At 51.5% G+C, this 13,087-nt stretch overlaps 2 protein-coding genes across 4 annotated transcripts in view; both read right to left on the minus strand.

Moving 5' to 3' along the window:
* The window catches only part of LOC109421548 (potassium voltage-gated channel protein Shaw), a 289,085-nt gene that overhangs the window by 258,446 nt on the left and 17,552 nt on the right, over positions 1 to 13,087 (minus strand). The window lies entirely within an intron of this gene.
* LOC134285949 (basic proline-rich protein-like) lies at positions 1,988 to 3,715 on the minus strand (the record flags this gene model as incomplete). The annotated part of the gene is made up of 1 exon (XM_062847507.1): positions 1,988 to 3,715. A coding segment is annotated over one exon (1,728 nt), but the record flags the coding sequence as incomplete, so codon positions are not given.

A 13,087-nucleotide genomic window follows, 5' to 3' on the forward strand; every position in this document is an offset into this window, starting at 1 on the left:
CCTGAGGAATTCCTGGAGCAATCCCTGGAGGAATTCCTAGAGGAATCCCGGGAATAATTTCTACAAAAATCCCTGGAGGAATTCCTTGAGGAATCCCTGGAAGAATTCCTTGAGGAATCTCTGGAGGAATTCCTTGAGTAACCCATGGAGGAATTCCTTGAGGAATCCCTGGAAGAATTCCTTGAGAAATCTCTGGAGGAATTTCTTGAGGAAGCCCTGGGGGAATTCCCAGAGGAAGACCTGGAGGAATCCCTGGATAAATGCCTGGATGTATCCTTTGCGGAATTCCTGAAAGAACTCCTAGGGGAATCCCTGAAGGAATCCCTGGCGGAATCCCTGGAGGAATCCCTGGCGGAATCCCTGGAGGAATCCCTGGCGGAATCCCTGGAGGAATTCCTGGCGGAATCCCTGGAGGAATTCCTGGCGGAATCCCTGGAGGAATCCCTGGCGGAATCCCTGGAGGAATCCCAGGCGGAATCCCTGGAGGAATCCCTGGCGGAATCCCGGGAGGAATCCCTGGCGGAATCCCTGGCAGAATCCCTGGAGGAATCCATGGCGGAATCCCTGGAGGAATCCCTGGCGGAATCCCTGGAGGAATCCCTGGCGGAATCCCTGGAGGAATCCCTGGCGGAATCCCTGGAGGAATCCCTGGCGGAATCCCTGGAGGAATCCCTGGCGGAATCCCTGGAGGAATCCCTGGCGGAATCCCTGGAGGAATCCCTGGCGGAATCCCTGGAGGAATCCCTGGCGGAATCCCTGGAGGAATCCCTGGTGGAATCCCTGGAGGAATCCCTGGTGGAATCCCTGGAGGAATCCCTGGCGGAATCCCTGGAGGAATCCCTGGCGGAATCCCTGGAGGAATCCCTGGCGGAATCCCTGGAGGAATCCCTGGCGGAATCCCTGGAGGAATCCCTGGCGGAATCCCTGGAGGAATCCCTGGCGGAATCCCTGGAGGAATCCCTGGCGGAATCCCTGGAGGAATCCCTGGCGGAATCCCTGGAGGAATCCCTGGCGGAATCCCTGGAGGAATCCCTGGCGGAATCCCTGGAGGAATCCCTGGCGGAATCCCTGGAGGAATCCCTGGCGGAATCCCTGGAGGAATCCCTGGCGGAATCCCTGGAGGAATCCCTGGCGGAATCCCTGGAGGAATCCCTGGCGGAATCCCTGGAGGAATCCCTGGCGGAATCCCTGGAGGAATCCCTGGCGGAATCCCTGGAGGAATCCCTGGCGGAATCCCTGGAGGAATCCCTGGCGGAATCCCTGGAGGAATCCCTGGCGGAATCCCTGGAGGAATCCCTGGCGGAATCCCTGGAGGAATCCCTGGCGGAATCCCTGGAGGAATCCCTGGCGGAATCCCTGGAGGAATCCCTGGCGGAATCCCTGGAGGAATCCCTGGCGGAATCCCTGGAGGAATCCCTGGCGGAATCCCTGGAGGAATCCCTGGCGGAATCCCTGGAGGAATCCCTGGCGGAATCCCTGGAGGAATCCCTGGCGGAATCCCTGGAGGAATCCCTGGCGGAATCCCTGAAGGAATCCCTGGCGGAATCCCTGGAGGAATCCCTGGCGGAATCCCTGGCGGAATCCCTGGAGGAATCCCTGGCGGAATCCCTGGAGGAATCCCTGGCGGAATCCCTGGAGGAATCCCTGGCGGAATCCCTGGAGGAATCCCTGGAAGAATTCCTGGAGGAATCCCTGGAAGAATTCCTGGAGGAAACACTGCTGGAATTCCTGGAGCAATCCCTGGAGGAATGCTTGGAGCAATCCCTGGAGGAATTCCCAGACGAATCCCTGGCGGAATCCCTGGAGGAATCCCTGGCTGAATCCCTGGAGGAATCCCTGGCGGAATCCCTGGAGGAATCCCTGGCGGAATCCCTGGAGGAATCCCTGGCGGAATCCCTGGAGGAATCCCTGGCGGAATCCCTGGAGGAATCCCTGGCGGAATCCCTGGAGGAATCCCTGGCGGAATCCCTGGAGGAATCCCTGGCGGAATCCCTGGAGGAATCCCTGGCGGAATCCCTGGAGGAATCCCTGGCGGAATCCCTGGAGGAATCCCTGGCGGAATCCCTGGAGGAATCCCTGGCGGAATCCCTGGAGGAATCCCTGGCGGAATCCCTGGAGGAATCCCTGGCGGAATCCCTGGAGGAATCCCTGGCGGAATCCCTGGAGGAATCCCTGGCGGAATCCCTGGAGGAATCCCTGGCGGAATCCCTGGAGGAATCCCTGGCGGAATCCCTGGAGGAATCCCTGGCGGAATCCCTGGAGGAATCCCTGGCGGAATCCCTGGAGGAATCCCTGGCGGAATCCCTGGAGGAATCCCTGGCGGAATCCCTGGAGGAATCCCTGGCGGAATCCCTGGAGGAATCCCTGGCGGAATCCCTGGAGGAATCCCTGGCGGAATCCCTGGAGGAATCCCTGGCGGAATCCCTGGAGGAATCCCTGGCGGAATCCCTGGAGGAATCCCTGGCGGAATCCCTGGAGGAATCCCTGGCGGAATCCCTGGAGGAATCCCTGGCGGAATCCCTGGAGGAATCCCTGGCGGAATCCCTGGAGGAATCCCTGGCGGAATCCCTGGAGGAATCCCTGGCGGAATCCCTGGAGGAATCCCTGGCGGAATCCCTGGAGGAATCCCTGGCGGAATCCCTGGAGGAATCCCTGGCGGAATCCCTGGAGGAATCCCTGGCGGAATCCCTGGAGGAATCCCTGGCGGAATCCCTGAAGGAATCCCTGGCGGAATCCCTGGAGGAATCCCTGGCGGAATCCCTGGCGGAATCCCTGGAGGAATCCCTGGCGGAATCCCTGGAGGAATCCCTGGCGGAATCCCTGGAGGAATCCCTGGCGGAATCCCTGGAGGAATCCCTGGCGGAATCCCTGGAGGAATCCCTGGCGGAATCCCTGGAGGAATCCCTGGCGGAATCCCTGGAGGAATCCCTGGCGGAATCCCTGGAGGAATCCCTGGCGGAATCCCTGGAGGAATCCCTGGCGGAATCCCTGGAGGAATCCCTGGCGGAATCCCTGGAGGAATCCCTGGCGGAATCCCTGGAGGAATCCCTGGCGGAATCCCTGGAGGAATCCCTGGCGGAATCCCTGGAGGAATCCCTGGCGGAATCCCTGGAGGAATCCCTGGCGGAATCCCTGGAGGAATCCCTGGCGGAATCCCTGGAGGAATCCCTGGCGGAATCCCTGGAGGAATCCCTGGCGGAATCCCTGGAGGAATCCCTGGCGGAATCCCTGGAGGAATCCCTGGCGGAATCCCTGGAGGAATCCCTGGCGGAATCCCTGGAGGAATCCCTGGTGGAATCCCTGGAGGAATCCCTGGCGGAATCCCTGGAGGAATCCCTGGCGGAATCCCTGGAGGAATCCCTGGCGGAATCCCTGGAGGAATCCCTGGCGGAATCCCTGGAGGAATCCCTGGCGGAATCCCTGGAGGAATCCCTGGCGGAATCCCTGGAGGAATCCCTGGCGGAATCCCTGGAGGAATCCCTGGCGGAATCCCTGGAGGAATCCCTGGCGGAATCCCTGGAGGAATCCCTGGCGGAATCCCTGGAGGAATCCCTGGCGGAATCCCTGGAGGAATCCCTGGCGGAATCCCTGGAGGAATCCCTGGCGGAATCCCTGGAGGAATCCCTGGCGGAATCCCTGGAGGAATCCCTGGAGGAATCCCTGGAGGAATCCCTGGCGGAATTCCTGGAGGAATCCCTGGCGGAATTCCTGGAGGAATCCCTGGCGGAATTCCTGGAGGAATCCCTGGCGGAATCCCTGGAGGAATCCCTGGAAAAATTCCTGGAGGAATCCCTGGAAGAATTCCTGGAGGAAACACTGCTGGAATTCCTGGAGCAATCCCTGGAGGAATGCTTGGAGCAATCCCTGGAGGAATTCCCAGACGAATCCCTGGAGGAATTCCTGAAGGAACCCCTGGAGGAATTCCTAGAGGAATCCCTGGCGGAATCCCTGGAGGAATCCCTGGCGGAATCCCTGGAGGAATCCCTGGCGGAATCCCTGGCGGAATCCCTGGAGGAATCCCTGGTGGAATCCCTGGAGGAATCCCTGGATGAATCCCTGGAGATATCCCTGGGGGAATTCCTGGAGGAATCCCTGGAAGAATTCCTGGAGGAATCCCTGGAAGAATTCCTGGAGGAATCCCTGGAAGAATTCCTGGAGGAAACACTGCTGGAATTCCTGGAGCAATCCCTGGAGGAATGCTTGGAGCAATCCCTGGAGGAATTCCTAGACGAATCCCTGGAGGAATTCCTGAAGGAATCCCTGGAGGAATTCCTTGAGGAATCTCTGGAGGAATTCCTTGGAAAATCCCTGGAGGTATCCCTGGAGGAATTCCTTGAGGAATCCCTGGAGGAATTCCCGGAGGAAGACCTGGAGGAATTCCTTGAGGAATCCCTGGAGAAATTCCTTGAGGAATCCCTGGAGAATTTCCTTGAGGAATCCCTGTAGGAATTGCTTGAGGAATCTCTGGAGGAATTTCTTGAGGAATCCCTGGAGGAATTCCTAGAGGAATCCCTGGAGGAATTCCTAGAGGAATCCCTGGAGGAATTCCTAGAGGAATCCATGGAGGATTTCCTTGAGGAATCTCTGGAGGATTTCCTTGAGGAATCTCTGGAGGATTTCCTTGAGGAATCCCTGGAGGATTTCCTTGAGGAATCCCTGAAGGAATTCCTTGAGGAATTCCTGGAGGAGTTCCTTAAGGAGTTCCTGGAGGATATTCCTTGAGGAATTTCTGGGGGAATTTTTGGAGGAATTTCTTGCGGAATTCTTAGAGGAATTTTTGGAGGAATTCCTTGAGGAATTCTTGGAGAAATTCCTTAAGGAATTCTTGGAGGAATTCCTTGAGGAATTCTTGGAGGAATTCCTTGAGGAATTCTTGGAGGAACTCCTTGAGGAATTTTTGGAGGAACTCCATGAGGAATTCTTGGAGGAATTCCTTGAGGAATTCTTGGAGGAACTCCTTGAGGAATTCTTAGAGGAATTCCTTGAGGAATTCTTGGAGGAATTCATTGAGAAATTCTTGGAGGAATTCCTTGAGGAACTCTTGAAGGAATTCCTTGAGGAATTCTTGGAGGAATTCTATGAGGTATCCCTGGAGGAATTCCTTGAGGAATACCTGGAGGAATTCCTTGAGGAATCCCTGGAGGAATTCCTTGAGTAACCCATGGAGGAATTCCTTGAGGAATCCCTGGAAGAATTCCTTGAGAAATCTCTGGAGATTCCGGAGAGAATTCCTGGAGGAATCCCGGAGAGAAATTCTTGATTGATTGCCGGAACCTGAGGAATTTCTGGAGAAATCCCTGTAAAAAATCCTTGAAGTAGTCTTAGGTGAACCTCTAAAGGAATTTTTGGATGAAACCCTGGAAATATTCTAAGATGAATCCCAAGAAGAATTTCTTGAACAATCCTTGAAGACGAAGAAGAAGAAGAAGAAGTTCCTAGAGGAATGCTTTAGGAATCACTGGGGGAATTTGAGACTCTCGTAAAATTGCGATCGTAGGAATTCAACTATGCACCCGATTGACGTCTGCCATTGGTGGGTCGGGCGTCTCCCATTGTTCCGAAACGAAAACGTAATAAAACTATGAAAAGCTTGAATGATTTGCCGGCTGGGCTCCAGCTGGTTTACAGGATGTCTGCCTACATTAGATGTGGAACGATGGAAAGTACACCGCGCTATTCAACTGCTGCCGCAGTTTCCGTGGGTTTTTGTGCTCGAGTAACGAAACGTCTTGTTATTCTGCTCCAGGGAACAAGAACGGTATGGAAAATTGTGAAAATGCTGTTGCAGGAGAGTTACACTTCCTCCGAGTAGCAACAGACATCTGTATTGTAAACTAGCGGAAGCGAAAGGTTAATTATGAAGCAACAATGGAAATTTGCTGGAATTCCTGGAGGAATCCCTGGCGGAATCCCTGGAGGAATCCCTGGAAGAATTCCTGGAGGAATCCCTGGAAGAATTCCTGGAGGAAACACTGCTGGAATTCCTGGAGCAATCCCTGGAGGAATGCTTGGAGCAATCCCTGGAGGAATTCCTAGACGAATCCCTGGCGGAATCCCTGGCGGAATCCCTGGAGCAATCCCTGGAGGAATCCCTGGATGAATCCCTGGAGATATCCCTGGGGGAATTCCTGGAGGAATCCCTGGAAGAATTCCTGGAGGAATCCCTGGAAGAATTCCTGGAGGAATCCCTGGAAGAATTCCTGGAGGAATCCCTGGAAGAATTCCTGGAGGAATCCCTGGAAGAATTCCTGGAGGAAACACTGCTGGAATTCCTGGAGCAATCCCTGGAGGAATGCTTGGAGCAATCCCTGGAGGAATTCCTAGACGAATCCCTGGAGGAATTCCTGAAGGAATCCCTGGAGGAATTCCTTGAGGAATCTCTGGAGGAATTCCTTGGAAAATCCCTGGAGGTATCCCTGGAGGAATTCCTTGAGGAATCCCTGGAGGAATTCCCGGAGGAAGACCTGGAGGAATTCCTTGAGGAATCCCTGGAGAAATTCCTTGAGGAATCCCTGGAGAATTTCCTTGAGGAATCCCTGTAGGAATTGCTTGAGGAATCCCTGGAGGAATTCCTAGAGGAATCCCTGGAGGAATTCCTAGAGGAATCCCTGGAGGAATTCCTAGAGGAATCCCTGGAGGAATTCCTAGAGGAATCCATGGAGGATTTCCTTGAGGAATCTCTGGAGGATTTCCTTGAGGAATCTCTGGAGGATTTCCTTGAGGAATCCCTGGAGGATTTCCTTGAGGAATCCCTGAAGGAATTCCTTGAGGAATTCCTGGAGGAGTTCCTTAAGGAGTTCCTGGAGGATATTCCTTGAGGAATTTCTGGGGGAATTTTTGGAGGAATTTCTTGCGGAATTCTTAGAGGAATTTTTGGAGGAATTCCTTGAGGAATTCTTGGAGAAATTCCTTAAGGAATTCTTGGAGGAATTCCTTGAGGAATTCTTGGAGGAATTGCTTGAGGAATTCTTGGAGGAACTCCTTGAGGAATTCTTGGAGGAACTCCATGAGGAATTCTTGGAGGAATTCCTTGAGGAATTCTTGGAGGAACTCCTTGAGGAATTCTTGGAGGAACTCCTTGAGGAATTCTTGGAGGAATTCCTTGAGGAATTCTTGGAGGAATTCATTGAGAAATTCTTGGAGGAATTCCTTGAGGAACTCTTGAAGGAATTCCTTGAGGAATTCTTGGAGGAATTCTATGAGGTATCCCTGGAGGAATTCCTTGAGGAATACCTGGAGGAATTCCTTGAGGAATCCCTGGAGGAATTCCTTGAGTAACCCATGGAGGAATTCCTTGAGGAATCCCTGGAAGAATTCCTTGAGAAATCTCTGGAGGAATTTCTTGAGGAAGCCCTGGGGGAATTCCCAGAGGAAGACCTGGAGGAATCCCTGGATGAATGCCTGGATGTATCCTTCGCGGAATTCCTGAAAGAACTCCTAGGGGAATCCTTGAAGGAATTCCTGGAGGAATCCCTGGAGGAATCCCTGGAGGAATCCCTGGAGGAATCTCTGGAGGAATCCCTGGGGGAATTCCTGGAGGAATCCCTGGAAGAATCCCTGGGGGAGTTCCTTGAGAAATCCCTGGAAGAATTTCTGGAGGAATCACTGCAGGAATTCTTGGAGGAATTCCTGCGGAATTCCTGGAGCAATCCCTGGAGGAATTCCTAGAGGAATCCCGGGAGTAATTTCTACAAAAATCCCTGGAGGAATTCCTTGAGGAATCCCTGGAGGAATTTCTTGAGGAATCCCTGAAGGAATTCCTTGAGGAATTCTGAAAGGAATTCCTTGAGGATTTTTTGGAGGAATTCCTTGAAGAATTCGCGGATGAATTCCTTCAGGAACTTTTGGAAGAATTCCTTGAGGAATCCCTGGAGGAATTCCCGGAGGAAGACCTGGAGGAATTCCTTGAGAAATCTCTGGAGGAATTTCTTGAGGAAGTTCTGGGGGAATCCCTGGATGAATGCCTGGAGGTATCCCTTGAGGAATCCCTGAAAGAACTCCTAGAGGAATCCCTGAAAGAACTCCTAGAGGAATCCCTGGAGGAATCCCCGGAGGGAATCCCTGGAGGAATCCCCGGAGGGAATCCCTGGAGGAATCCCCGGAGGGAATTCCTGGAGGAATCCCCGGAGGGAATTCCTGGAGGAATCCCCGGAGGGAATTCCTGGAGGAATCCCCGGAGGGAATTCCTGGAGGAATCCCCGGAGGGAATTCCTGGAGGAATCCCCGGAGGGAATTCCTGGAGGAATCCCCGGAGGGAATTCCTGGAGGAATCCCCGGAGGGAATTCCTGGAGGAATCCCCGGAGGGAATTCCTGGAGGAATCCCCGGAGGGAATTCCTGGAGGAATCCCCGGAGGGAATTCCTGGAGGAATCCCCGGAGGGAATTCCTGGAGGAATCCCCGGAGGGAATTCCTGGAGGAATCCCCGGAGGGAATTCCTGGAGGAATCCCCGGAGGGAATTCCTGGAGGAATCCCCGGAGGGAATTCCTGGAGGAATCCCCGGAGGGAATTCCTGGAGGAATCCCCGGAGGGAATTCCTGGAGGAATCCCCGGAGGGAATTCCTGGAGGAATCCCCGGAGGGAATTCCTGGAGGAATCCCCGGAGGGAATTCCTGGAGGAATCCCCGGAGGGAATTCCTGGAGGAATCCCCGGAGGGAATTCCTGGAGGAATCCCCGGAGGGAATTCCTGGAGGAATCCCCGGAGGGAATTCCTGGAGGAATCCCCGGAGGGAATTCCTGGAGGAATCCCCGGAGGGAATTCCTGGAGGAATCCCCGGAGGGAATTCCTGGAGGAATCCCCGGAGGGAATTCCTGGAGGAATCCCCGGAGGGAATTCCTGGAGGAATCCCCGGAGGGAATTCCTGGAGGAATCCCCGGAGGGAATTCCTGGAGGAATCCCCGGAGGGAATTCCTGGAGGAATCCCCGGAGGGAATTCCTGGAGGAATCCCCGGAGGGAATTCCTGGAGGAATCCCCGGAGGGAATTCCTGGAGGAATCCCCGGAGGGAATTCCTGGAGGAATCCCCGGAGGGAATTCCTGGAGGAATCCCCGGAGGGAATTCCTGGAGGAATCCCCGGAGGGAATTCCTGGAGGAATCCCCGGAGGGAATTCCTGGAGGAATCCCCGGAGGGAATTCCTGGAGGAATCCCCGGAGGGAATTCCTGGAGGAATCCCCGGAGGGAATTCCTGGAGGAATCCCCGGAGGGAATTCCTGGAGGAATCCCCGGAGGGAATTCCTGGAGGAATCCCCGGAGGGAATTCCTGGAGGAATCCCCGGAGGGAATTCCTGGAGGAATCCCCGGAGGGAATTCCTGGAGGAATCCCCGGAGGGAATTCCCGGAGGAATCCCCGGAGGGAATTCCTGGAGGAATCCCCGGAGGGAATTCCTGGAGGAATCCCCGGAGGGAATTCCTGGAGGAATCCCCGGAAGGAATTCCTGGAGGAATCCCCGGAGGGAATTCCTGGAGGAATCCCCGGAGGGAATTCCTGGAGGAATCCCCGGAGGGAATTCCTGGAGGAATCCCCGGAGGGAATTCCTGGAGGAATCCCCGGAGGGAATTCCTGGAGGAATCCCCGGAGGGAATTCCTGGAGGAATCCCCGGAGGGAATTCCTGGAGGAATCCCGGAGAGAATTCCTGGAGGAATCCCGGAGAGAAATTCTTGATTGATTGCCGGAACCTGAGGAATTTCTGGAGAAATCCCTGTAAAAAATCCTTGAAGTAGTCTTAGGTGAACCTCTAAAGGAATTTTTGGATGAAACCCTGGAAATATTCTAAGATGAATCCCAAGAAGAATTTCTTGAACAATCCTTGAAGACGAAGAAGAAGAAGAAGAAGTTCCTAGAGGAATGCTTTAGGAATCACTGGGGGAATTTGAGACTCTCGTAAAATTGCGATCGTAGGAATTCAACTATGCACCCGATTGACGTCTGCCATTGGTGGGCCGGGCGTCTCCCATTGTTCCGAAACGAAAACGTAATAAAACTATGAAAAGCTTGAATGATTTGCCGGCTGGGCTCCAGCTGGTTTACAGGATGTCTGCCTACATTAGATGTGGAACGATGGAAAGTACACCGCGCTATTCAACTGCTGCCGCAGTTTCCGTGGGTTTTTGTGCTCGAGTAACGAAACGTCTTGTTATTCTGCTCCAGGGAACAAGAACGGTATGGAAAATTGTGAAAATGCTGTTGCAGGAGAGTTACACTTCCTCCGAGTAGCAACAGACATCTGTATTGTAAACTAGCGGAAGCGAAAGGTTAATTATGAAGCAACAATGGAAATTTGCTGGAATCGTCTGCTTCTTTTTTTTTTTTATTCTACAGCTCTATTAGTACTTGGTCTGCCTTTTTAACTTAGTATTATTCTGCGTGTTTCCGCGGTATCTAATCGAAGAGGGTTCTTTGCCTTTTATTATTCGTATTTAAGTATCGCTTGACAAGTGTGACACTATAGATGGTCAATTCGAAGCCATAACCACTCGACAAAGTAGAGACTTCCTAAGATCCGAGTGCTGAAACTTTGATAGTGATTCCTTAAAGAAGGAGACGAGAAAGGTAGAAGCAACTTGCTAATGATTATTTAATTATGCTTTAATCATTATCTCTGCCCCTTGTTCCCAGATCCCAGCTGTTGCAGAGTGGAGATCATCGCAGCAAAAGCTTGTCTATCAAAGAAAATTCAAGGAAGGTTTCCTTCTTCATAACAGTTAATTTTTTCCAGGTAGGAGATCTGTGATACTTTAATGTTTTGTTTTTATTACTTTCTTTTAAGCAGAATTGCTTAGACCTTTTTATTCTTGATGAAAAAAAACAGATCTCTATTAAAACTATTATTTATATATATGCTTATATTGTCCATCTAGTTTTTCTTTCATATAAAACGAAAAAAATGTCCTTATGGGTTAAACTTGCAAATCCATTCAGCTATATTTGTTGTTATCTATTCTCTGCTGTTCAGTTTTGAAGTTTTTGTCGTTGTTCGGAAATAACCATCACAAACTTTACCAAACCCATTCTGTTGCATGTTCACGACCGAGATATCCCCCACAAGCAAGGTCCCAGATTTCGTCTCCAGTGTTCGCCGTTCCACTCAAAGCTATTGTTGCGCTGCTGCTGGAATCAAGTGCAAACGGGAGAAAAGCATTCACATGCTTGTACTTCTAGGAATTCCATTCACTTCGCGGTTCCCTTCTGAGAAAGTTTTTGTCTAGGTCCGAGTGTAAAAGTTGGTTCGTTCTCATGGTGGTTGCTAATATACACATTTTCCTTTTCCAGACACGGCCAACAGCACCACCCGCATTACGGGAGGTTGGTGTTCGGTTCGGGGTTGTCCCATGTGCGAGCTGTAAGCAGTTGCGAATTCCTCAAGGCTCATAAAATGAAGTTAGAACGATATGTGGGAGCTTTTGGGTGGGAGGAAGAAGGAAAAAATCTTTCCATTATGAGAAATATTTTTATGTTTATGAAAGGGCCCATTTTTCATTTTCAATTCTTCTATTGTGGTTGTAACTTCTTATGGGAAAACGACGAAGTGATTGCCGGTTTGCTATAAAAGGTTCAGCTTTCAGCAACAAGAATAAATATATTAAGCAGGCTGTACTGCCGAACTTTGTTTTCTATTGCGTTTCTGGCTTTCTCAGTAAAGGCTACCCGTAAAATGCATGAAAAATAGGAATTTCGGATGTAAAATTAGCCATGAGTAAACACTCATAAATTGAAGCATCCGGATGTCGCCTCAGCATACGCGCAGAATCTCGAGGCCGCGTTACCAGACGAGGGCGAGCTCGATGAGGCCCCTCTAGAGGACTGCTGGAGTACAGTGAAAGAAGCCATCAACGACGCAACCGAGAGCACCATCGGGTACGTGGAACGGAATCGACGGAGCGAATGGTTCGACGAAGAGTGCAGAACGGTAATGCTGCAGCAAGAGACTCGACAGAACGTGGAACGTTACAAACAGAAGCGGAAACAGCAGACCCGCCTCTTTCGGGAGAAAAAGCGCCGCCTGGAAGAAGCGGAGTGTGAAGAAATGGAACTGCTGTGCCGCTCCCAAGAAACACGGAAGTTCTATCAGAAGCTCAACGCATCCCGCAACGGCTTCGTGCCGCGAGACGAAATATGCAGGGATAAAGACGGAGGCCTCTTGACGGACGGACGTGAGGTGATTGAAAGGTGGAAGCAGTACTTTGATCAGTACCTGGACGGCGTGGAACATATGCACGGGAACTCAAGGCAACGGAGGAAACGACGACGCCAGTGCAGCGGAGGACGGAAATGAACCAACTCCCACGCTGAGGGAAGTAAGGATGCCATTCACCAGCTCAAAACCAACAAAGCAGCGGGTAAGGATGTTGACCACCTGTCTGAATCGGCTGATAGTCAGGATCTGGGAAACCGAACAGCTACCGGAGGAGTGGAAGGAAGGGGTAATCTGCCTCATTCACAAGAAAGGCGACCATTTGGAATGTGAGAACTTCAGGGCGATCACTATTTTGAATGCTGCTATCCCAGATCATCAAAGGTGGCTCCAAGATTCACGCCTTACCCTACCCTCGTAACAAATACTCCTTCCCGAGACAACTGTGGGGATGCTGTGGATTCCACGGTTTCTAGTAACAACGGTTGTCGAACTAACATTCCTTCCCTTGCCGATGGCCGTTATTGACTTTAAAATATTGAACTCTCGAACTATGCACATTGAGAGTGTATAGCTATTCCCAAGCACCATTCATTGGATCTCTGTGCAACTTCGATTGTTCCGGTCAATCACGGAGTAGCAACTACGATGTGTACTGTTTTATTTGCTTTGCTTGCTTTGCTTTTTCGGCCCATATTCAAGATTTGGCTCTGCTATGAACGAATGCCGTTTGAGCCTTTATTTCAAGTTATATTACCTTTATAAATGTTTTTCGAAAAGATAAAGAGATTTTGTGCCTTTTTGAGAACGATTTTATAAAGGTACGATATTCCAGTTTTTTGTCTGTCGGTACTCACAAACATTGCTGAAAATTTCATTTCGTCATATCTAAATTCAATCACCTACAGCTCATTTTAGAAGCTGAACCTGAGAATATGGAATGTGGAAAACTT

This window comes from Aedes albopictus, chromosome 2, assembly GCF_035046485.1.
Source record: "Aedes albopictus strain Foshan chromosome 2, AalbF5, whole genome shotgun sequence".
Taxonomy (NCBI): Eukaryota; Metazoa; Arthropoda; class Insecta; order Diptera; family Culicidae; genus Aedes; species Aedes albopictus.